The sequence below is a fragment of the Melanaphis sacchari genome, unplaced genomic scaffold (assembly GCF_002803265.2).
Source record: "Melanaphis sacchari strain LSU unplaced genomic scaffold, SCAv2.0 Contig10_pilon_pilon, whole genome shotgun sequence".
Lineage (NCBI taxonomy): Eukaryota > Metazoa > Arthropoda > Insecta > Hemiptera > Aphididae > Melanaphis > Melanaphis sacchari.
The window spans coordinates 3,866,538-3,891,327 of record NW_020270420.1 but is presented as its reverse complement, the minus strand read 5'-3'; the positions used below and the strand labels follow the sequence as shown (position 1 = coordinate 3,891,327).

General features: G+C 25.5%; 4 protein-coding genes across 6 annotated transcripts; 2 read left to right on the top strand and 2 right to left on the bottom strand.

Moving 5' to 3' along the window:
- Positions 1 to 988: 988 nt before the first annotated feature.
- LOC112603702 (probable ATP-dependent RNA helicase DDX5) lies at positions 989 to 10,448 on the bottom strand. 3 transcript variants are annotated; one of them, XM_025352400.1, is made up of 14 exons: positions 10,339 to 10,447; positions 10,065 to 10,112; positions 9,796 to 9,990; positions 8,794 to 8,919; positions 8,615 to 8,726; positions 8,355 to 8,543; positions 8,112 to 8,291; positions 7,878 to 8,050; positions 7,705 to 7,815; positions 7,589 to 7,650; positions 7,453 to 7,512; positions 1,857 to 2,099; positions 1,609 to 1,786; positions 989 to 1,091 (listed from the first exon to the last, which is right to left on the bottom strand). In XM_025352400.1, exons 2-14 carry the CDS (start codon positions 10,091 to 10,093, stop codon positions 1,079 to 1,081), a joined length of 1,671 nt encoding a protein of 556 aa, XP_025208185.1. In that variant the 5' UTR covers positions 10,094 to 10,112; positions 10,339 to 10,447; the 3' UTR covers positions 989 to 1,078. The 3 variants fall into 3 exon arrangements, 2 of the variants coding, with proteins under 2 accessions (XP_025208185.1, XP_025208186.1); XM_025352401.1 differs by lacking the exon at positions 10,339 to 10,447 and adding an exon at positions 10,244 to 10,332; XR_003115175.1 differs by lacking the exons at positions 989 to 1,091; positions 1,609 to 1,786 and adding an exon at positions 2,264 to 2,576 and having other exon boundaries at positions 2,008 to 2,099; positions 10,339 to 10,448.
- Positions 10,449 to 10,795: 347 nt separating this feature from the next.
- LOC112603704 lies at positions 10,796 to 11,673 on the top strand. Its single transcript, XM_025352403.1, has 3 exons — positions 10,796 to 10,998; positions 11,081 to 11,263; positions 11,355 to 11,673. The coding sequence occupies exons 1-3, from the start codon at positions 10,935 to 10,937 to the stop codon at positions 11,570 to 11,572; spliced, it is 465 nt and encodes a 154-aa protein (XP_025208188.1). The 5' UTR covers positions 10,796 to 10,934; the 3' UTR covers positions 11,573 to 11,673.
- Positions 11,674 to 15,471: 3,798 nt separating this feature from the next.
- Positions 15,472 to 16,407, bottom strand: LOC112603705. Its single transcript, XM_025352404.1, has 3 exons — positions 16,188 to 16,407; positions 15,933 to 16,091; positions 15,472 to 15,858 (listed from the first exon to the last, which is right to left on the bottom strand). Exons 1-3 carry the CDS (start codon positions 16,246 to 16,248, stop codon positions 15,635 to 15,637), a joined length of 444 nt encoding a protein of 147 aa, XP_025208189.1. The 5' UTR covers positions 16,249 to 16,407; the 3' UTR covers positions 15,472 to 15,634.
- A 627-nt stretch (positions 16,408 to 17,034) lies between these two features.
- LOC112603679 lies at positions 17,035 to 18,429 on the top strand. Its single transcript, XM_025352368.1, has 3 exons — positions 17,035 to 17,450; positions 17,505 to 18,261; positions 18,313 to 18,429. The coding sequence occupies exons 1-3, from the start codon at positions 17,035 to 17,037 to the stop codon at positions 18,427 to 18,429; spliced, it is 1,290 nt and encodes a 429-aa protein (XP_025208153.1).
- Positions 18,430 to 24,790: the final 6,361 nt, after the last annotated feature.

Sequence of the window (24,790 nt, the reverse complement as noted above, 5' to 3'; positions counted from 1 at the left end):
TTCACATTTCCCAGTGTACCAAGACAATGTCTCATATATTATGCATATGTTTGTTTAGGCCACAGGTATGTATTATACAAAGACAAAAAAAACTTATTTTTTTAAATTTTCTTTTAAGTGTTTCATATTACAAATATTCATTATAAACTGTCAATTGGCTTAAAAATTACTATTACAAAATATCTGAATACTATAATATCTATTTACTAGGATATACATTTTGGATATAACACATCTAAAATAAAGAAATATTTTTTATTCTTTATTTATGCATATCTACAATGTTATAATTATTTTTAAAACACTTAATGCATTAAAGGATGAACAATTGTTAGCCATATTCAATAAATATAATATTTTTTATTTGAAAAATTTAATTTTAAGTGAAGTTTTTATAATATATATAGCTGAATATAATATAAAGAAACCAATAATAAGTAATATATATATATATATTTTTTTTTTTACTTACAATTAATTTGAATATTATTCCATTACATACAAATTTCGAAAGTTATTTTGACAATTCAACTAGGATGGAATTATTAGATATTTGTTAACCTAAACGTGTAAATAAATTAATAATAATTATAAAATTTATATTTGTTAAAATATGACTAAGATCATTAGGTATAATATAAATAAACTAAAAATTAATGTTTTATTTTTAAACTAATTATAAACTAAATTTAAGATATTAACTTATTAATAATTACATACAATTACAAGAATCTATGTATATTCAAATACATTTTAACAATTAATTATAATATACAAAAATTAAAATGTATCTACATTGATATTTAAAAGCTTAAGTTGTTTTATAGTTATTTTTTAGTGTTATAAGTAGAAATATTATAATTTTAATTTGTAGTTAATTTTTAATAAGACAACATATTATACACATATTTGTATTTAGTGTAAAATAAAATAATTTTAAAAATATATATATATAATAAAAAAAAAAAGTCATAGTTAAAACAAAATAATGGGAAATCTATTGCAAAATATAAATAAAAATATTGCATAAGTATAAAACAACCAAAATTGAAATTAATTGTTTGTTCGTTAATCATCATTAATCCGAGCTCCTAAAATTAAAATTAAAATAAAAATAAAAATAAAAACATTATAATTATATTAATTATATTGTAATAATAAAGGATTATTTAAAATGATTCACCAGATACTTTGAGGATGTTAAAAATACTGGTGTACACAATATTTTTAATCAATACTATCAATCATAGAGGAACTGAAAAATGAATGTACTAAATATGCTGTAGCAACTATAGGAAGAACCAGACTATTTATTAATTAGTTAATGGAAAACTTTATATTGTTGGTTTATGTAAATAAGGGAAGCCTGTGTGTGGCTGTTCTAAGTAGACATAAATAATAGAATACAGTAACTAAATTTCAAATAATATTATTTTACTGTCAATTATTACTTTTAACCTATAAACTTAAATTTAACAATAATTTGAAATCAATTAAATTATTTTTAATAATCCTATTTATAATATATTTATTAACATATAGGTATACAATTTGAATAAATTGCATTAATGAATACATTTATTAAATAGCTATACTATTTAGTACTACCTGCTACGCCTATGTCGTCGATGTCTATCATATGATCGTGAACGACTACGGCTTCTTGACCTAGAGTATGATCTAGACCTAGATCTAGAAATTGATCTACGTCTATACCGATCACGGCTCCGTGAACGGCTCTTAGATTTTTTTGATCGACCACTCCTCCATCCACGTCGTCTATCACCTATAAAAATATTATGTGTATTAAATAAATTATTTAACAAAATAAGTAATTTTTAATTATTAAATAATACCTCTTCCTGAAAATCCATTAGAACGAAAACTATCAGCTATGTCTTTCAGTTTGGGACTAATAGTCTGATTGGCTTCTGTGAGAACTGAAACCAAGTCTGCAGCTTGTTTGGCATTTGATTGTGTAAAGAATGTGTAAGCTGTACCAGTCTTGTGAGATCGGCCAGTACGACCAATGCGATGTACATAGTCTTCAGAGTTATTTGGGTAGTCAAAATTGATTACAAACTTCACATCTTCCACATCTAAACAACAATTAAAATAAATTAAGAAAAATAAAAATAGTATTAAATATCAACACTTGTAGTTGTTAAATGTTGTTGTTTGACCTAAGACTCCATAATCACTTCATTTACCATAATGAATCTCCAAAATAACATTGTTAACGTTTTGTTTATTTGCTATTTACCATCGATATCCGGTGTAAGTGTTTAAGCGCCCCACACGGGACAACGATTGACGTTGGATACGTCACAACATACACAGACAGGTCAAGGCGGCAGTTGGGGGGACAGCTGTGTGGAATGACTAGCCCCACGTTGCCGCCGGTGCGCGACCACTCAAACTACTTGTGTAGCCAGAGCCGCCACGAACACACAGACCCACACGCAATTATTTATGCATGTCCATTTTCGAGGCACAGCGTCGACAATGCGACAACATTGATACATTTTTATAGTATTTTTTAAATTTAGTACGCATTGTACAGCTTGTGTGTGCCTCTGTAATGTAAAATAAAACAAAAAACAGAACATATCAAACACCTATAATTCCAGGTAGTTCTAAAAATTATACCCATTTTACGTATATAAACAAACTCGCGTTAAATTTCAATACAGGTTTAAAATATAAGTTACATGAATCCAAAAAATTTAACATATTAACAGACACACACTAAACATTAATATAATTACATGAAAGTCATCATGAATAATTATTTTTATTGATAAAATGTAAGAATTATAAATACTACTTTACATAATTATAAATAGCAACAAGATGTTAAGTTATTATTGAAGATAAAAACAAAAGACCTAAATTAAAGTATTCTATTATTTGGAATATTTGTTTTTACAGGGTTATCAATTTATAGTAAGCATATTGTTGTTTATTTTCGTACCAATTTATCTAAAATGAGAACATTTTTTTTAACAAATAGGCAATTTTATTTTAAAATACAAATCTGTAAGAATTTTATCAATTATGTATGCAAATAACATTTGATACCTAAAGCTATAATCTAGAAATATATTTTTATATACTAAATTTTTATTTATATTAATTATTTTCTTTCTTTTTTTTTTTTATTATATTATTTATTTTTTAAGATTTAAAATGTATTTAATAATATTTTAATATTTTTATTTATAACATATTTTGAATTACTCAGCATTACATTATAAACAACCCCAATTTATACAATAATTTTATAATTGTGTTACTATCATTACTGATAAATACAGATTGAGGATTGACAATTTGAAACTGATTTCACTAACGTTTAATAATTGATTAATACATTTAGCTACTTGGTTATCTTGTAAAAAACTGTATTTGTAATGACTAGAGCATGAATTTATATGCAAAAAAAGTTTAAAAACATATCATCCATATAATATGTAATATAGTTTATAAAAATTTGCAATAACAAAAATACGTAAACGCAACATGTTGTATACAATAAATGAACAAATTTCAACAATTCTTTTTGAAATTTAAGTAAGTCTAAATGATATAAGTAGAAATAGGTAAAAGTAACTTTTCTTTCCTCATTCTAAGAAATTAATTAATAAGTTATATTTTTCAGAAAGCTATAAAAGTTGTTTGTTAATAAAAGTTTTTAGATTGAAAATGATCTTTCAATATTGACTGAGTTTAATGGACTATAATTAAATTATTACTATATCTTGCTAAATTTTATCAAGTTTAAACTCTTTGTCTAATAAACTAAATTAGAAAAACACTTATCTTTTAAAAATATGAACCTCTGTATTCTAAATGTAAATAATTGTGATAGTTAGTGTATTATTAATCTGCTTTAAATGGAATATACTTGTAAAATAAATATGCAATTTTATTCAAATTCGCAAGAATATGTAAAATAAAATTTTGTAAATGAATTCTAATATATATGATTTGTAAAGTTATTTATAAAAATGTATAAATTTAATATTACAAGTAAAAATATATGGAGTTACAAACAAATAAATATGTCCTCTAGTTAAGTTAGTGAAGTTCCTAGAACAGTTTTTATTTAAATATGTTAATAAGGTTAATATTAAATAGTATGATACAAAATACAAGATATTAATATTAAATAATATGTGATAAATTAACTTAGATTTTGGAGTTGATCCATTTTAGTACAATAGCTTGTTTGTTATTATTTTAAATACTTGTTTTCAAAAACTCTAACTTCAAAAGTTGTGATAAATGTCTTTATTTTGATTGCATTAATGTAAATGAGAAAACACATTTTATTTTAGAACTAATAAATAAAATTAGTTAAATTTTTAATATATCTTGTAATACTGATCATTAATGTGGAAAGATTTCATAAAAATGTAGGATTATTGGATGGGAGGGGGAACAAAGCTTCCCATGGCTTATAGTGACACTAAAAGTATTATGTACCAAGTTAGCTACTTCTTTGAGAATCCCTGCTTGAATGAACAAATAATATTAGAGTTTAAATTGAAATAAAACTAGGTAAAAACAACAAGTTAGGTGAAAAAACTATAAATAAATGTTGAAAATTAAAGTTAGTACAGTTTAAGTAGCAAAGTAATTCATGCATGGCATAATTAGAACTAGTGTTAGTTGAATAAAACATAGAAGAGTGTTAAGAAATTAAAATTTATGCTGAGATTACATTATGTGGTATTTAACACGCTGACTGCCATGCGGCTGCCGACGTCCGCAAAATACTAGCATACAACAGTATTTTTATGGACGTTGGCGACCATAAATGAATTTAATTTTATACTATTAACTTTTCTATGGCACTATAATAATACACCAATATAAAGACCGTGGCGTAGCAGGAACTATTACAATTTTTTTGATATGGGTACCTATAATATATTATTTTTCTTTCAATTTTTTTTTTAAATATTTAGTGTCTATAACAAATTTGGAAAACATTGAAAAATTGGCATATAACAAATACTTATTAAATGGCAGTTAATGTGTTAAGTGATGTAATGAAATAGAGATCAATGTCAGAGGGACGAGAAGGTAGAGAAGGAATATAGAGGGTACTATGTAAAAGTGAATTACCATGGCATGGATGTTTAATTTCAAGAATAATAATCATAAGCATGACATTCTTTTTTTGGATATTTTAAATATCCAGTTGGTTCTTAGTCAAGTAAAGGTGTCATACAATCATACTAACACTAAACTATATAAGATATACAAAATTGAATATTCTTATGTTAAACATAACTTAATTAACCTAACCTTACCAATGTTAATATCATGGTCAAAGCTTAAGGAATGAGATAAATACTAAGATATTTGAAAAGATTGATTTGATTTTAAGAAATTCTATCAATATAGTAATCATAAAATATGGGAGAATAACAACTAAAAATAGTTATTACATTAAGACATTTAGATCAGACACAAAAAATATCAAGGTCTGATTAAATAAGCTGACAACTATGAGTGACTATAGTGACTTAAAATATATTGTTATATCATCAGCAAACAAAATCAGTTTCGTATTACATACAGTTCTTAATCTTATTGAAAAATAAAATAAAGAAGTCCTTTTTTAAAAACTTACTAGGGGAATCCTGGAAAGCACATCAGTCAATGAGAATTTAAGATTTTAATGGAGAATTTTTGTCTGTTGCTAATATAAAACTTTTTCCATGAAAAGAGTGGGTGCCAACGCCAAAAAACTCAAGTTTACAAAATTGGACACTGTATTATAGAACAAAACTTTATTGTGAATACTTATTATTTCATAACAAGCAAAGAAGATTTAAGTGCTAAATAAAAAAAATTATTTTGAAATGAATGCAGGGAGGAGTCAATGTTGGTTGATTGTTTTAGTATAAATTTAAATTTAACTTCAGAATTGTTTATTTAAACTACAGACGAAAAAAAATAAAAATATATCAACTATTATATAGAATTAAGTAAATTTAAATGTTTAAATAAATCGAATTAATTATGAATAAAAAACTGAAACATTTGCAGTTAGATTATTGTTAATTGTACACATTCAATAAAAAATAATCTTAGTTAATAAAATGAATACTGATTGTCGCAAACATTTTGTAATTTTATTCTTAAGTTGAGAATATTTAGCCCATAGGTGTGCATAGACTTTTAAACCAAAAATGGCTAAATTTAATCTGACCACCCACCCCTGACAGTCACACAAGAAAAAAATTATGAAGAACCAGTATATCTTTAATCATGTAAATATCTATGATTTTGATTTATTTAATTATCTATTTTCTACGGCTATAACGCCTTATTAGTTATTACTTTTTTAGGTATCAAGTACTCACCCACTTATAAGCCCAATCAGCCCTACCCATACTCACGCCTATGATTTAGCCAAAATTATATTTATGGTATAATCAATTATTAGATTTTAGAATTTATAAAAACATGCAAACATATATTTTTAAATCATATAAAAATATTCCTTGCATTAGATGACCACTTTTTGTTATTAAATATAACAAAAATAATATTATAATGTTAAATTTAATGTGATTTAACCTTAAAAGATCATCAACAATAAAAAACTGGGTTTCTTTAAATATGTTAATATTAAACATTTCAAATAAACTATAATTTTCTATATTTTACAAAATTCAAGATAAATTATTAAACTAGTCAGAAAAGGGAAAATATTATAAATAGTAAAAATTCATAGTCAAAGCAAATGTTAATTTTTCAGTTAGCAAATATAAATTCAGCCAATTTTGACAAATTGTACATTAAATTTTATAAATTATGAAGTGGTTTGAAAATATAAGCATATAAATGAATAACAGAATGTTTTTAATTGTTTTATCAAACGTAGTAAGATAAAACTATTCATAATAACTTTTTGATATCTAACTTGTATTAAATTAATTTACAAGTAACTCTACCGTAAGCTTCTTCCACCACCGCCCTGTCAATATTAATCTTTTGTCAAATTTATTTACTATACATACAGTATAGATTTAAATATTCTTTAACAACAACTTTTTAAGATTAAAACAACTAAGAGATAACAAAATTAAAATTATATGCACTAAATATTTAAATCTGCGAAGATAGTATTAAAATATAATTGTAATTACTCTTATTATTTAAAGAAAATGGTTTTTTTCGTAAAATATATTTTGTTAAAATAAAACATGTTAATTTTTTATAATATTATATTTTTTGATAAGAAATCTACTATTTTAGTATAAAGGTAGAATGTTACAGAAATTGTATTCAACAGTAAAAACCATGTCATGTTTAAAAAAATACAACCCTCAAGATTTAATTATAAATATTATATAATTTGATTTTAATCAAATATTGGTTATACACTAATTATTTATTTTAAAACCTTAAAACATATTTATAGTTACTCACCAAGTCCACGAGCAGCCACGTCAGTAGCAACCAAAATAGGATAACGACTATCTCTGAAATCTTTAATATATATTTGTAATTTAATTAAATCTAAATTTTTTTAATAATTTAAACAATACAAATATAATAATCATACCTTTTAAAACATTGTCTCTCTCATATTGTGATTTATCACCATGAATACATACAGCTGAATACCTATTATATTTTGATATTATAATACATTTTTTTTTTCTTTATGTATTAACTCACCCATGTCTTTTAATCTTTCTCGTGATTTCATCCACTCGTCGTTTAGTTTCTATGAAAATAATAGTTTTGTTTTCATCTTCATCCATTATTTTCTTTAGTAGAGATATTAACCTAATAAAATATTAAATATTAAAAAAAAGATAAAAAATAAAATAATCCTAAGGAATACATACTTAGTTTCTTTATCATACTCCTGGCAGACTTCAACAATTTGTTGAATATTATGGTTAGCTGCCAAAGTAAGGGAACCAATATTTATTTGTATATACTCATCTAAAAATTCTTCAGCCAAATTCTTCACTTCTTTGGGCCATGTTGCAGACCACATTAATACTTGTCTATCTGGCTGCAAATGAATAAACATATATAAAAAATATTACAACGTATATTCATTATTAACAGCATACTCTTATTTGATCAATAATTTTTCGAATCTGCGGTTCAAACCCCATATCCAACATTCTGTCAGCTTCATCTAAAACAAGGTAAGTACATCGACACATATTTGTACGTTCACTTTCAAGAAAATCTAATAAACGTCCTGGTGTAGCAATAACTAATTCAACTCCACGACTTAAATCAGCTGCCTATAGAAAAAAAATTAAAAATCAAAAAAGCATGATTATCAGCCTAAATAAACTTCAACATACCTGACCACCTTTTGGTGCACCACCAAATAAACATGTACTACTGACTCCAAATGCATCACCAAAATCATCACAAACCGTTTGTATTTGTTGGGCTAATTCTCGGGTTGGAGACAATACTAATACAATAGGTCCATCACCACGTGACAATTTTCGTTGATGAGAAATATGTATTAAAGCAGGAATAATATACTACAAAAAAATTTAATTATATACATTAGTATAAAGCTATAGGCAAGTCGGACACCGTGATAATAAAATACCGATAATGTTTTTCCAGAACCAGTAGACGCAATACCAACTAAGTTATTCCCAGATAAAGCTATTGGCCATCCTTGTGCTTGAATTGCAGTAGGTTCAACAAAACCTTGTTTTCTGTGTTCAAATATTTATATTATTTATTAATCAATTTTCTAGCATATATTTAATAAAAATAAGTTACTTTAATTCCTTGATAATTATTTCAGGGAAGCCACTTTCATCAAACTTAAATATTGGTTTTGGAATATTTTCACCAACTAATGTTATTTCTTTCTCTTCTCTGTATTTTTCTATTTCTGATTTTGATCTAAAAATAAAAAAATATGATTCTTTGAATGAGTTATATAAATCTTAATTTAATTAAATAATATACAGAAATAAACTCAATGTCATTTAAAAATGCATAAATAATAAATGTTATATTCTACTAAAATTAATAAGAACACTTTAAACATCAAAGTATATAAATAAAAAATAATAAGCACTTAAATTACATAAATCACAGAGCTTTTAAATATATTTAAGAATCATAGATGCTATTATGCTAATTATTTATTATATAGCATCAAGCAAAATTCATAGAGGGACATGATCAATTAATTTTATTTATTCAGTAATATTATTACTATAAGAATTATTATTTTAACTGCAATCATAGAATATTAATATTAAAAATTTTATAAAGCAAAATTATATTCATTCAGTGTTTATTAGTTTCATAGAGTAATAATTTCTCTATGATTAGTATAATATAGTATATATTATATATATATATAGGATTAAAATGTTGGATGATGACTTTTATGTTTTTTTGTTTAGTTGCATAATACCAACCAAAATATTATTAAGTTTGAAGTTATTCTATTAACATAAGGGCAGTTAAACAAAATTCAATTTTTAACATTTACTGCCATTATGCTTGGCTTGTAATGCTCATACTATCATTACCTTCAATTAAGTCATAGTAATCATAAAATCAATTATTAAAATAATTTGAAACCAAACTATTACTTAATAAGAGTACTACTATAAGATTTATAGTAATTAGTAACTCTGAAGTTTACGTCCAAGACAAGATTATGATTGTTAATATTTACTTTAGTTTAATTATTTTAAAATAAAGTTATACTTCAAACTTAACTCTTACACAAAAATTAAATAAAGTATAAATAATTTGTTTTACCTATTATGGACAGCTTCGTGCGGTAAATAGAAATCTTTTTTAAATGGTTCCAGTTTTTTTGTTTCCCATCGAGGTTTACGTAAGTTAGAACCTGGATCACCTCTACCTCCTCTACCGCCACCACCACGCCGTCGTATCGGACTTCGACTTCGTCTATCTCGCCCACGTCTACGATCTCTCGATGATGATATTGGACTGTACAATAAAAATGTCAAGTGTTTAATGAAAATGTAATTATTACTAAAATTAAATATTGGCGGTCGACTTACTTTCGGCTGTAACCCATACTGGAGACCATTCACAGGTCGGCGGTTCAACTACAATACAAAATACGAATTATAATAAAATTTACGTTTAGAAATTATTCTACTGCTCCAGAAATTTAGCTTAATTATGTTAAATAAGCAAATCAAAACATTGAGGACTGATGTACAACATAAATCATTACCGACTCTAGAGTTGTTTAGTAAACAATAAATATAAACACATTATACTTATGGACGAAGTATGAAATGAACTGTGAACTTAGTAATTATTATTTACCTAATTAGTAATTATGATTATGAATTGTGGAACTCAAGCTCGGTTAGTACTCGGCAGTGGCCATAGAAAAATTTGTGTTAAAAATGTTAACATGGCGTCATCATGGAGAAGAAACATCGAATACCAAAAAAGATCTTTTTTACTTTTTGAATATTTACGTAGATAACATACTTAATTTTTTTTTTACTTTAAAGCATTAATATTAATTCAATGTTATATATATATATATTATTATCATTTGAATTACACACAAAATATTTTTGTATTTTAAAAGTAATTTATAAGGTTTAACATGTTTAAAATTAAATATTGTAAATTTGTAACCTGTTAAGTAGTTATAGAAATGATTATATAACTCATGGTTCTAACTTCCTACACATACTTCACACTGAGCACCACTGTTTGTTTTGTTTATATTTTACCTATTATCATTTTACATTAGTCATCTTAATCAAATTCCCTTTTGAATTACTACTATTTAATACTTACCATAAAATAATTTAAAATTTTTTTAAACATAATTCTTTTTTTATATTGTCGTTAAATCATCATATTGATTTTGTAGCTGAATAGTTTTATTTTTTATTTTTATTATTATGAAATCCAATATACATTCATGCTTTTTATTAGTTGTTTTAGGTTTTTCATTCTTGCATAAAGGTAATTTTATGTTTAAAAGGTGTGGCTGTCCTTTGTCACGCCCTTTCATTCCAATTATTAAAGTATAATTTGTCGTGTTTAGCAAGTGGAATCCAATGCTACCAGTGTTCAACTAGTAGCGATCCAAAAGGATCTGATAATTGTGGTGCATACGATAAATTTCACAAGGATCGCCATGTATCGGTAGAATGTACCAGTGATGAATCTCATACGCCAGGCACATTTTGTGTTAAAGTAACCAAACAAGGTCTTAGAGGATTTATATGTGAGTCAAAAGTGTCAAAGAATTGATATGACCAAAATCATTAATATCTTTATGTAATAATATACTAATATTTGTTGTTTTTAATTTCAAGGGGATGGTCGTTGGAGAAATGTGATCCGTCGTTGTGGATCAGTTTCAGATACTGGTGTAACTGGTGTATGCAACTGGGGAGTTGAATGGAATGGAGTGTACTGGGAAGAATGCTATTGTTCAGAAGATAACTGTAATTCATCCACCAATATTACACCATTATCCATTATAACAACCACACTGTGTTCTTTAATTATTATGTACATATTTATAAATTGATCTATACTTATTTATAAGCTTATAACAAATTCCGTCCAAACTTTTTAGTGTATTGATCACTGCATTTTTTTTATACATTTTATAATTCACTTAATTATTAATTTTAATAAATAAACTGTTATATTTTATAATACAAATTGAAATGGTTATTTATTTTTAAAATGTTTTATCTTCTCAGTATTTGAACTAAACATCAATACCTAATATAGTTTATTAGTTTATTAATAGGTATGAATATAAGATAAAGATAATTAAATTGGGAATACAAATAGTTGCATTACATATTTTTTATTATGGATTTGTGCTGATAATGATTTTTTTCTGATTACCTGATTATCATAATATTTGCATATGTTAATAAAGTAAGTCAATACTGAATTTTAAATATCCTCAGAGCCATTTTTTGACTAAAAAGTTCATACTAACTGTAAATACATGATAAATAAACATTTGGTGAACAACTAGTTGTTGAATATAATGTTACTATATTAATTTATACTACTAAAACAAATTATGTAACAGTAATAACTTTTAGTTTAAATTATTTGTTTCAGTTGAAAATTTTCTTTATATCGCTATACAGGTCAATTCTTAGAAAAGATAGTTTGCATTGAAATATGTTTTCTTGTTGATTATTTTCATACTTAGGCTCAAGTAGAACTATATTAGGTATGATATATAGTTTGAGAATTTCTTGTGTAATTCATACTGAAAATTATATTAACAGGATGTCGGCACACTGTTTTCTCTCTCCAACTCACTCGCAACCTACACAAAATGCATTCATGTAAATTCATTTTTTCATTATTTTTGAATAATCCTACAGTAAAATCACCTAGAATAAAAATTATAAAGAACAATATTTTTGAGGGTATAACATGTCAATTGAAGAGGTTTATGCAAGATCCACTTTGATATACAGATCTCCACTTTTTTTTAAATACATATTTTTATTAAATTCGATAAAGAATAACTTTTCTGTATTTTGGTGCAATAACCAAGTATATCTGTTTATTAAATAAGCTAATATATATATGAAGACATCTGGTATAGTGTTTCACTCAATAATTGGCTAGCTCTTAAAAAATTTAAAAAAATAAATATTGCCTGTTCTTGCACTGAATCCTTAACATTGCCTTAAAACAATTTAATATCCATTTAAAAATACTTTTTTTTTTTAAAAGTCTAATATACAAACAAATAATAATAAAATATGAAACCAATATATCAAACCTTCAAAAATATTATCCACAATAATATTTATAATAAGAGACTTTACTCTACAGTTATTTAAAAATTATAAAAAAAAAAATGATTTTACATGAGTGCATTTTATATAATATGTTACATGTGAATTTGAGAAATAAAACATATTACCCTGATATTCTTTTGAAATAATTTGTTTTTGTTATTAGTAATAAATTAAATAAATAACTATGGTTGACTTCATATAGTTTTAGAACTACTAGAAGAGAAATTTGAAAAGGTAAGCAGAAAAATTGTATAATTGCGTACTAACATTAGACAACAGAAATTCTTTAAAATTAGATACATGCTAAGCGGCCAAAAAAAAGTTTTATGTATAGGTCAATAACAAATGACATGTTTACTCATACTCTGTAAAACTTCTTATTCTCAAAAATAAATTTTTTCCTATTACCTTGCATTATAATACATAAACACTTGTGCACTTACTATGTTAGGTATATAATATTTTATTTATTTATTTTTAAAAAAGCATATAAATTAATAAACAAAATAATAAATAAATAACATTTTTGTTAAAATTTTGAATAATATGCAACAAGTTTACAAATAATAATATTAAACTTTGAAAAAAAATATGCATACCTACTTAAATGTTATATTTGTTTCATTATCATCTGTTGTAATTTGTGTTTTCCACTGTAATAAACAATATTTAGTTATTAGTTACTCTTTTATTAGTAGTCATAAAACAAACAAAAAATGTTAATTTAAAAATAATTTTTAATTTTCTAATATATTCATTACACTGCACATAAATTGTAAAATATTGTTACTGCTGAAATTTAAAACCAAACAGAATAATTATTCAATTGTAGTGATATAATAGCATTCACATTTTACACGAGTTAGTTATATTATATCAGTGAAAAGATAAAGTACAGATAAAAAATTATATAAGTATGCTCTTACATTCTTAAAATATATGTATAGTTCAAAGATAGTATACATCTATCTCATTTTCTCATTCAACTACAAACTGAGTGAATAATTTTTTTTAGTATATCAATTGTAATATTTTTGTGTTATTAGTTAAATTTTAATTACTTTTATGAAGGTACAAAATATTTTGAATATCTAAAGTTAAGATTGTTTTAAATCTCAACATTTAATTATAACATACATGCTGTAACCACTTTATATTATATTATTTTTTTATGGTTTCCTACATTTTAAAATAACATTTACACATTATTTTCATTTGTTTATATAAAAATAATAAAAATAGTTAATATATAACTTTTATCTTCAAAAAAAATTAATACCAACACTATGATTTTATTTTAAAAATATAATTAATATAATAAGTTAATTCAAAACTTACAAAGTTATGGTTTCCCAACTTTTAAGCTGGTGATTTTAGCTCTGCAATAGTTGACAAAGATTAAATTGCGTATATAATGCAATGTGCTTCAATGTAGCATGAAAGCTTACCAACTAGAAACATACACTCGAAGGTGAATTTGTTAAATGTGGACACAATTTTTGATAATAAGATAGTCTGCTATTAATACTATAATTAATAAGAATTAGTTTTATAAAATTAAAATTAAATAAATAGTAATTACAATAAATTGAAAATAATATTGTTTTCACATGGGCTACAGCCGTATAATCCAGTATAGGATGCTATTTGAGAATAGCTGATACAAAGAAAATTATTTATTGTGGAATGTGTAATAAGTAATAACTGCTTTTTTATTGTTCATATACTAAAGAAGACATTTTTCACAATTTTATTCATAATTTATTAACTAGTTAAATAAAAGTTGTTCTAAAATGACTAATTAATGACATTTATAAGCAACTGCATAATTGACTCGTATTTTTAGTATAATGTTATAAATAAAATAACAATAGCATATTAAGTAATAATTATTGAATTTATAATCTTTATATAAACAACTAATGTAGAATTAAATTTATGATTTGGTGACTAATACAAAAGAATTTAATTATAAACTGCATGTCATTATACTTAAATTAAAATAAAATTGTACAATGATTCGTAACATTTTAATACTTAAATAGATATTGTTCCAGGCTTTAATCAACAAAGTAGCTGTAAATAATATGTTAAAAATATACAATTAACATTTACTTATTTAAAATTGAACAAATTTAATCAAAAATTAAGCCTAACAATTAAAAAATTAGAAAAGGTAACACATATTAAAAAACCATACTTTGATATAATATAAAGATAAAAAATAAACAAGTGAGATTCTATAGAATATTTTTTAAATTTTTTAAGTGATATAAAAAAAGAACTTATCTTATGTAGTTTAGTGTAGTAAATCATCTTAAACTTACAAATAAAAATAAAGTGAATTAATGTGATAAGTAAAATTAAATTAATCATTTATCCATTATTAGATAACGGTTAATACAAATTAATGAATAATAATATGGAGTCATACATAAATTTAAAATATAGAATACAAAACTATAAATTGATTTTCTTAAACTTAATTTATCAAAAATATAAAAATACATATTTTTATTTTAAATTTGTAGTAAAAAATTCTATAGATTTTTCATTTTTCTCATAAAATATTGTCAGAATATTTACTTATAAATATTAAAAAAAAAAAAACTATAAACTATAAATATTTTGAATACAAATGTTATTTTATAATTAAATAAGCTAAAAATGGACGGATCAGTTACATTTTTCAGTTAATTTATCATAACAATTTAAACAATATCAAATGGTTAGATATCTGGAGAAAACTATATTCTATTATCTTAAAAATGTATTCAGATAATAACAACTTGTATTGTTTGATGAACACATTATAGTAATATTCTGTAAACAATAAGAGCTGGTGCTAACAATAAGCTTACAAATGAAAATGAAAAGTTGGATGCGCCATTGCATCCATCTCTAGAATTACATGTACAATACTCAGTAAATATATTATGTGTTCCTGTTCTCATTAAACAATAACGTTCATCACCACCAATACCGGGTTCGCCCAAAAAAGCACAACTCCGATAATAACGCCATTTCCCGTACACACTAAAAATAATTTAAATCAATAAACCATTTAGGTGAGTATTTATTTTACTTTCTTTGTACAATCTACCATACCTTTTTGACGAATTTTGCGACACATTGTACCTCGCACACCAGGGTATGTGTCTAATTTTTCTAGTTTGCAATCTTTCATCGGCATCGAGTGATTGTCAAATGGATCAATGCATTTGGGATCGTGGAGTGAATCACAATGCCAGCACATGAGACCACATACTAAAAAATACAAACAATTTATCATTTTATTCACTGCAAGTTAACAACTGTTGAGTCAGGATATCAACATAAACATGTTCAGATTGTTTTTCTTACCAGAATAAACGCTGTATAAAACAATGAAGCTCATGCAAAACATACAAAGAGCGGACGGCATCGTTATGAGATTTGTAATTAGACGAATTATTTAATAAGACTAGATTTAAAAGCTTACATTACTGGATTGGCTTATATTTATTGTATTTCAATATTTTATTTATTACTTCTTAGGAAGTAGGAACAATTTCAGTTTAAACTTTGAATCACACGCCCAAAATATTTTGTAAATTGTAATCAAATCAAACAAGTGTTATTACATGCAGTGCATCCAACTGATGGGATATTTTTTAATATTTTACATTAACTATTGGCTGATGAGTACATAATATTATTGAGTTATATCTACAAATATCTTTATTTTGTTTGTGCCTGATTTGCCTATGTATCTACTATTTTGAATATAAGTCTATGAATATAAGGTCTATGGTTGTAGTCCGGCTTACGAAAAGCGGTTCTCATTCTATTGTAAATAGTCAAATAGAATAATGCGTTGATATATAATATAATATAATACAATAATGTCGTTTAAATACAATTTGGAGGGAAAATATTAGTACCCTCCGAAGGTTAGTTAACTATCTAATAACTATTGTGTGACCTTTGCGTGCTGAACATCTGCAGATTTTAATACAAATCTCTAACCATTAAACCATCTGCTGTAAGCGTGTATGACCTGTTCGTCACCGGACTTCTTTACTTCGTGTAACATGTTTATTGTATGTGCTGGTTGTTATAATTTGAACTGAGTTTGATACGAACTTCTTGTTATTTCTTGTTTATTTGTACATTTTTGTTTTTTTTTCGCGGTTTTTTACTATTTTTGTGCTTATATTATTCAATTTAGATGTCGATCCGGCCAGATATACATTCTCAAACCAAAAAAACTATATACAACGTGTATAATTATTTTAAAACGTTAGCCAGTAAAAAAGACCAACCGGAAGTGGCGAATTTTTTCCGACTATGTCAAGAAAGGACGGCAGATGCTTGTGGAGTTAGTCGGTCTACCGTACAAAGAATTTGTAAGGAAAGCAAAACTATACCTCTTGGTGTTGAAGAAGAGTTAGGTGTCGAAAGTTCCACCGATATTAAATTTCGATCACCTAGAAAACGTTACAGTCGTAACAAACCTGTCACCGATCTTGACGATTTCGACAGTGAAGTGGTGAGAAGGGTGGTCCACAGTTTTTATGACAAGGGAGAATTTCCCACTAGTGCAAATATTTTAGCGGAATTGCGAGAAAAAATTGATTACCGGGGGTCAAAATCATCAGTAAAAATCATTTTAAAAAAACTTAATTTTAAATATTAAAGATGTAATGACGGTCGCAAATTTCTCATGGAGCGATCGGACATAGTAGCTGCACGCGTAAAATTTTTACGTAAAATGAACGAATTTCGTACAAATGGTGATACTCGACCAATAGTTTATTTAGACGAGACTTGTGTTAACACTGTTAACCAAAATCATACTCGGGGACATATTTGGCAAAACCACGAAAATACAGAGGGCTTGAATAAAGTACCTACAGGGAAAGGCAGTCGCCTTATAATTTGTCATGCTGGGTCTCCTTCTTTTGGTTTTGTCAAAGATGCAAAATTAATTTTTCGCTGTAACTCTGGCAATACCAAAGTTTATCATTCGCAAATGAATGCTACAATTTTCGAAAAGTGGTATTTGCAAATGCTAATGAACTTGAAAGAGCCCAGTATTATTGTTATGGACAACGCATCTTATCATTCTGCATTACTTGAGAACTACCCGAAGTTAAATAGTAGGAAAACGGATGTTCAGCAATGGTTACGCGAAAAAAATATAGAGTTTTCTCCCATAGAATCACTTGATGAACTACGGGCGAAAGTCAAACTTGCGATGCCGCGTGGAAAAATTTATAAGTTGGATCAATTGACACACCAAATGGGACATGAAGTGGTAAGACTTCCACCTTACCACTGTCAGTATAATCCCATAGAGTTAATTTGGGCACAATTAAAAGAGAGAGTGGCTGAAAAAAACTCCACATTTAAAATTGCTGACGTTGAGGCACTTGTCCATAAAGAAATTGACGCGGTAACTGCTGATGATTGAGCCAAATGTGGTGAACATTGTATGAAAATTCAGGAGGAAGATTTCCATAAAGCAGGACTGAGGGACAAAATATTAGAGCCGATAATATTAACAATTTATCCAAATGACAGTAGTTCAAGCGACGATGATGACGACGACGACGATGAGTAAATTTTAATGTAATTTATTAATATTCAAAAACAATTGTAAATATTTTAAATGTTACTATTAATATTTTATGTTTGATAATAATATGATAATAAGTTAATAAAAATGTGTAATATAGAAATATAAAATTTTTTTTTTATTATTTTAATTACAACGAAAATGTATACAATCTGTATTAATTTATACAATAGGTAATAGGGTTGTATGATTACAAGGCTGGACAGCTTGATTGAAGAGGGGTGTCCAAACTACACTACTTCACAATTCTAGACTTTTTTCTTTTATTTTTTTAATTAATAATTTTATTTTTTTATAAGTTGAGTTGATCTCTGGGCCAATTTCGCTTCTGGAAGTTATTCAAAAAACAATTGTAAATATTTTAAATGTTACTATAATTATTTTATGTTTGATAATGTAATAATAAGTTAATAAAAATGTGTAATATAGAAATATAAAATGTTATGTCTTTATAGTAAATGCCTGTTTCATAACCATACGTATGAATATACGATACGCGCGCGTATTGTACGGGACTGTTGAGTAGCTGTGATGCTGTGAAACAGGTCTATATAACAAGTATAAAAGTGTTTGAAATTATTTTACGCGGTAAACCATTCTTTGTAGCCCTAATAAAAAACAGCCATCAGGAGCGTGACGGTCAAGCTTCTAGTTTCGCTGGCCGCATAGTAGGTAGGTACCTATATAACAAAAAAATAAATATTGCCAAAGTCGCTTTGTCGTGCAAAAAGATGTCGAGTATACTTCGTCGAGTAGGACTGTAGTGTTTGTAAAAGAGAAAAGCATCTTAGTCTTTAATGATGTATTAGATTTAAATTCAATGATAAATTAGAGTTTGGAACAAATCAGCGTGGTAGCTGTTTTGGTATGAATATTATATTTTGGTGTAAAACGAAATGCCTTATAAATATTTATTAAAAATAGCTAAATAATAGTTTGAACATTTTCCCGTGAGAAAAATAATAATAATTAGTAACAATAAAATAGGTAGGTAAGTACCTATAACATTACTTATGTATTTGGCAAAAAGAATCAAGTCCACACAAATATTTTTTGAATTATTACTACATAAGTAATTAAAATAGATAATTTTTGTATAATATCTAATTCTTTTCCAACTTGAAATTCCGATAAAAATTTGGCGCTTATATTTTTGGGATTTATAAATTTCTATCAGAAAAACCTAAGAGAAGCCTTGTATTGTTCATGACATTCATAATAAACTACTACAATTTAATATATTTTTAACTACAAAAAAATGTTCAAACTTCCTTGATTTTGACAAATTTTGTAATAATTTGAACTTCATTTTCATAGAAAAAAAAAGTGTATATTACTTATGTATTTTTAAATACCCAGTATAATAACACCAATTTATGAGTGATTTTATATACCTAATTTTAAATCTTTTTGATAAAGATTAAAGTTTTTTATTACTTAAAAAAATATTAGGACATTTTATACAATTTGTATAAATATTTCGAAAATTAGGAAATAATATTTATTGGTAGTTATACCTAGTGGTATTATAATATTATGTTTTAAGATTCTACGAATAATTTTTGTACAATGAAAACAATATCTAAAATTGATGTGGCTTTAATAGTTAAATTTTTTTATATAGTTATACTATAAATACCTTAACACAAAAGTCAAAATTAAAAATATTTTTAAGTTATAAGTAACATGTATATTCTATACCTAGTAATCTATAATTTGTTTGGTAAATAATTCAAGGCTCTATATTGTTATTGTATTGGCTATTAAGTTACAACAAACAAAATTTATTGTACCTACTAAAAAGTAAAAATTATAGTTTTACTCCAATATGTACGTTATAAAATGATTAAATATTAGATAAAATATAATACCTAAGAAGTTTCTGACCAACCACACGCTTACCCATATTTTCCTATTAATTATGTAAGTACCTATTATCGAATAATGAGTTGATTCAGTAGGGATGGGAAAAACGAATCTTTTAAATGAATCGAATCACTTGATTCGACTCACTAAAATGATTCGTTCACTGATTCATTTGATTCACATATTTATGATTCAATCGGCAATTAGAGTTTTTAGAACTCGCTGTGTTTAGAATCGTCCCATTTTAAAAAATCCAACTAAGTTAAGAAAAAATACAAAAATGTCTGTTTTTTATAAGATAACATGACACCGTACATATATTTAGAGATATAAATATTCATTTTTTAATAAAGGGCGAGGTGCAGAGAGAGGTGACGACATATGAATCAATAGTTATTATAAATTTGAAATCAATGTATATTTTATAATAATCCAATGTGAATCATATTATTTATAACACTATAAAAATATATCTATATATAGATATAAATGCAACAGAAATATTGTTTCAGGTAATAATATAACATTTGGATCTCAATGTACATTTATTGAAGGCTCAGATTTATGTAAAAAATTTAAAATTTATATGTATAACTTCAAAAGTTTTAAGGAACTCAATTTTTTCTTTATCATCTTGATTTTGACAATATTTGAACAAATATTAATTATAATAATTTATTTTTATTTTATTAGTTTATTAATTCTTTTATTATTGTTATATTCTTTTAGAGATATGTTTGACATTATAACATGTATATTGTATAAGTTGTATAACTAAACTAACTTATAAATTGAACTCGACAGTCTAATACTGTAAGCTATGCTTACAGGGGGTGTTGCATATTGTTTATTTGTTTTATTTTTACTATGTGTACCTATATTTACAAAATAAATATTATCATTATATTATTATTATTAATATACCTTTGATTTTGAAAAACAAATTCTGAGTATTATTTTACCAAATAAGTATTAGTACCTAATAATCATACAAATTGGTTGATTAAAATTGCATATAAGTATGCTAACCTATTCTAAACTATTTATTAATATTTATATTTTTTGAATTTTAAAGTATAGTCTATAAAGACAGATATAGAAATGAAAAAAGGAGGCTAGACATTGGGAGTCCCCCTTGTAACCATGCCGAGTGTATACTATGGCTTAACGAATGTTATATAATATTATACTATAAAGTTATTAATATTTAACAGAATTCCATACTCTAATTGGCTTTTAAAATTAATCTAAAATACCTTAATTAGAACACAATATTAATAATTAGGATAAATCAAAAACCCTAAAGTAAAATTTTACATGTTTGTAAACAGAACTTTATGAACCTATTAAAAGCTAAAATAATAATTAAAATAGGATTTCCCATCCTTCTAAGAAGGTCTTCTCCTGTGAACACAACTGGTTAGTATAATAATAAAACATATTTACATATTTGGATAATGTTATGACATAAAAATACATGTTCAGACCTGTACTAAATATGAGGTTATATTGGCACTGACATAATATATTACCCATCATAATTATAATAGTTGTGTCTTAAGTGCTACACTAGTTGTCAGGCTTTAAGAGTGTAAAACCTCAGATATTACCTAATATACACATATTAATATTTGTGATATACTTAAACATGAATAATTTAAAACGTAAACGGAGTGCGATCTGGAACCATTTTATGGTAAAATCTGACATTATTGCTAAATGCTTCTATTGTGGACGTGAAATCAGTTACTCTGGAGGATCTAAAAGTAACCTTCTAAGGCATTTGAAAACAAAACACGTAGCTGTGCCACTGTCAAGACCATAGACTATCGAAGAAAATGTAGATAATCCATCTAACACTCCATTTACCAGTGTAACCGTAAGTACAGCTTCTTTAAGTACAGTGTTTGAATCAGCAGGTCCATTAACACCATCGTCAAACCCATCAACAAATTCATCTAGACAAAGTTCCATTACACAATTTATTTCAAAACTGATTTCGCTTTCAAAATCTAAAGCTATAGACTTACAAATAACAAAATTCATTCTGAAAAATTTCCATCCATTTTCAATTGTAGAAGAAACTGAGTTCAGAAATCTTATTAAAATGCTTATACCTAACTATACAATGCCATCTAGAAAGACCGTCTCAAATAGTTTACTATTACAAATGTATGAAAGTATCTTAGAGAAAGTTAAAGCGGACTTAAATGATGTCATTGCATTGTCGTTGACAACAGATGGTTGGACATCCATCAACAACGAGCATTTTATAGCGTTAACTGTTCATTTCATAAATTCAGACACTGTATTATGCTCTCGACTAATTGGATGCATTAATTATAATGAAAAGTGCACATCAGAGGAACTTGCTAATTTTCTGATGGCTACAGCTAAAAAATGGAACATTGAAAATAAAATATCTGCCACTGTCACAGATAACGCTCCAAATATAGTTAATCCTATTCGATTAAATCAATGGTGACATGTTCCATGTTTTAAACATCAATATTCAACATGCTCTTAATCATATAAAACCAATTATGACCAAAATTAAAAATATAGTTGAGTTCTTTAAACAAAGTTCTGGGGCTCTTCATAAACTTCAAAATATTCAAAAGCAAAGTGGATTTGAACCTCTTAAACTTATTCAGGAATGTAAAACGAGATGGAATTCTGCTTTTAAAATGATGGAAAGGATTGTTAAATTAAAAGAACCGGTGTTGTCAACATTAGCCATAACTAATAACAGTTTAAATTGCATAAGTGATGATGAATGGGAAATAATATCTTCTGCTTGTACATTTCTTCAAGTTTTTGATGATGTAACAACTGAAATGAGCTCTGAAAATACTGTGACAATATCAAAACAAAATTTATTTTATATATTTTTATTGGACCACTTACATTCATATATCCAGAATTCAGAAACACCAACTGCAATTGTTGAAATGGCAAATGAAATTAATACAACACTAACTAAGTACTTCAAAAATTTGGAAAGTAATGACATTCAGTCCCAATCAATACTTCTAGACCTTTTAAATCAACTTGATTGCTATTTTGTGGTTGGTGTGATAGCCGATAGGTTTATATTATTTATAATATAAATATCAAATAAGCAACTGCATAAAATTATTCTAAATGTTTGGAAAATGTCAATAAGTTATTGTGAAATTATGTATAATATAAAATAATTAAAATATTATAAGATGCGTAAAATGTAACTAATAACTAGTAATCATAGTGTTATATTGTTATCTTTATCTATACATTTTTTTATTCAGTAATCACTAATCAGTACCTAACAAAGATATATACTTTGTCCAGCGCGAAAACAACCGTGTCAGGGTACTAGTGGTATTACGTTGGACTACGCATAACTAATATTTTATGTCCATTCCTTGAATAAAGTATGATGTATAAACTAAATTGAAAATTCAAACTTGTTTGTCAATTGAGATTTTTCCCTCTATATTTATTATCAGGACATCACGGAACTGTTCAAACTTATATTTATTCACTTAGAAAAACAACTATAATAAGTAATAACAGTCTATAGCTTTCATATCATTATACCACCACATCATATTTTGTATTATTAATTATAATAATAATTAATATTTGTTTTAAATTATTTTCTATTAAGCAAATACAGAAGCTTCAAAATTGTTTTACTCCAGTGTATTAATAATTTTTTCACAGTATTATTAGTAACAATAATAATTATGATTTTAATTTCTAATGATTTCAGGATAGGTACTAAGTATTTACAGAAAAAATTAAACACACACATACACACATAATATATATTATATATATATTAAATTCAATTTCTTATACATTTATATTATTTAATACATTATTAAATGTTTGTGCAAATAGTATAACTGAATAATTTACTATATGAGAACAAATAATAGTAGAAATTACATCTATAATAAACAACAACAAATATAAAATAATAACCATAATTAAAATAATAGTAGAATGAGACATACATTTAAAAATAATACTAAAAATGTAGTTTGGTAAATATAAAATATACATAAACATAATTAACAAATAAATGCAAATAAAAATTGTAGGTTATTTTAATATGTTTAATACCACATTTAGAGCTTAGATCAAGGAATATAAAAAAAAATGTAAGACGCTTCAAAAATGAATTGCAATATTTTTTATACTTGAAACAAAAATGAATAAAATATTTTGAAATATTGAGCAATTTTGAAAATGTGTTGTATACTTCCATTTTTGATTTTGATTTAGATAGCAATATACAAAGAGACTAGTTACTTAACTATGCGACAAAATAAATTTGTAAAAGCTATGTTTATGTAAATGTTAACAGTATTGTTGAGTAAAACAAAAATGTAGTTAGCGTTTTCAAAAGTAAAATAAAAAATGTCAAAACTTAAAAGCATTGCTAATGAACCAACAAAATAAAGAGATCATTTTTTTGGGGGTAAAACCTAGA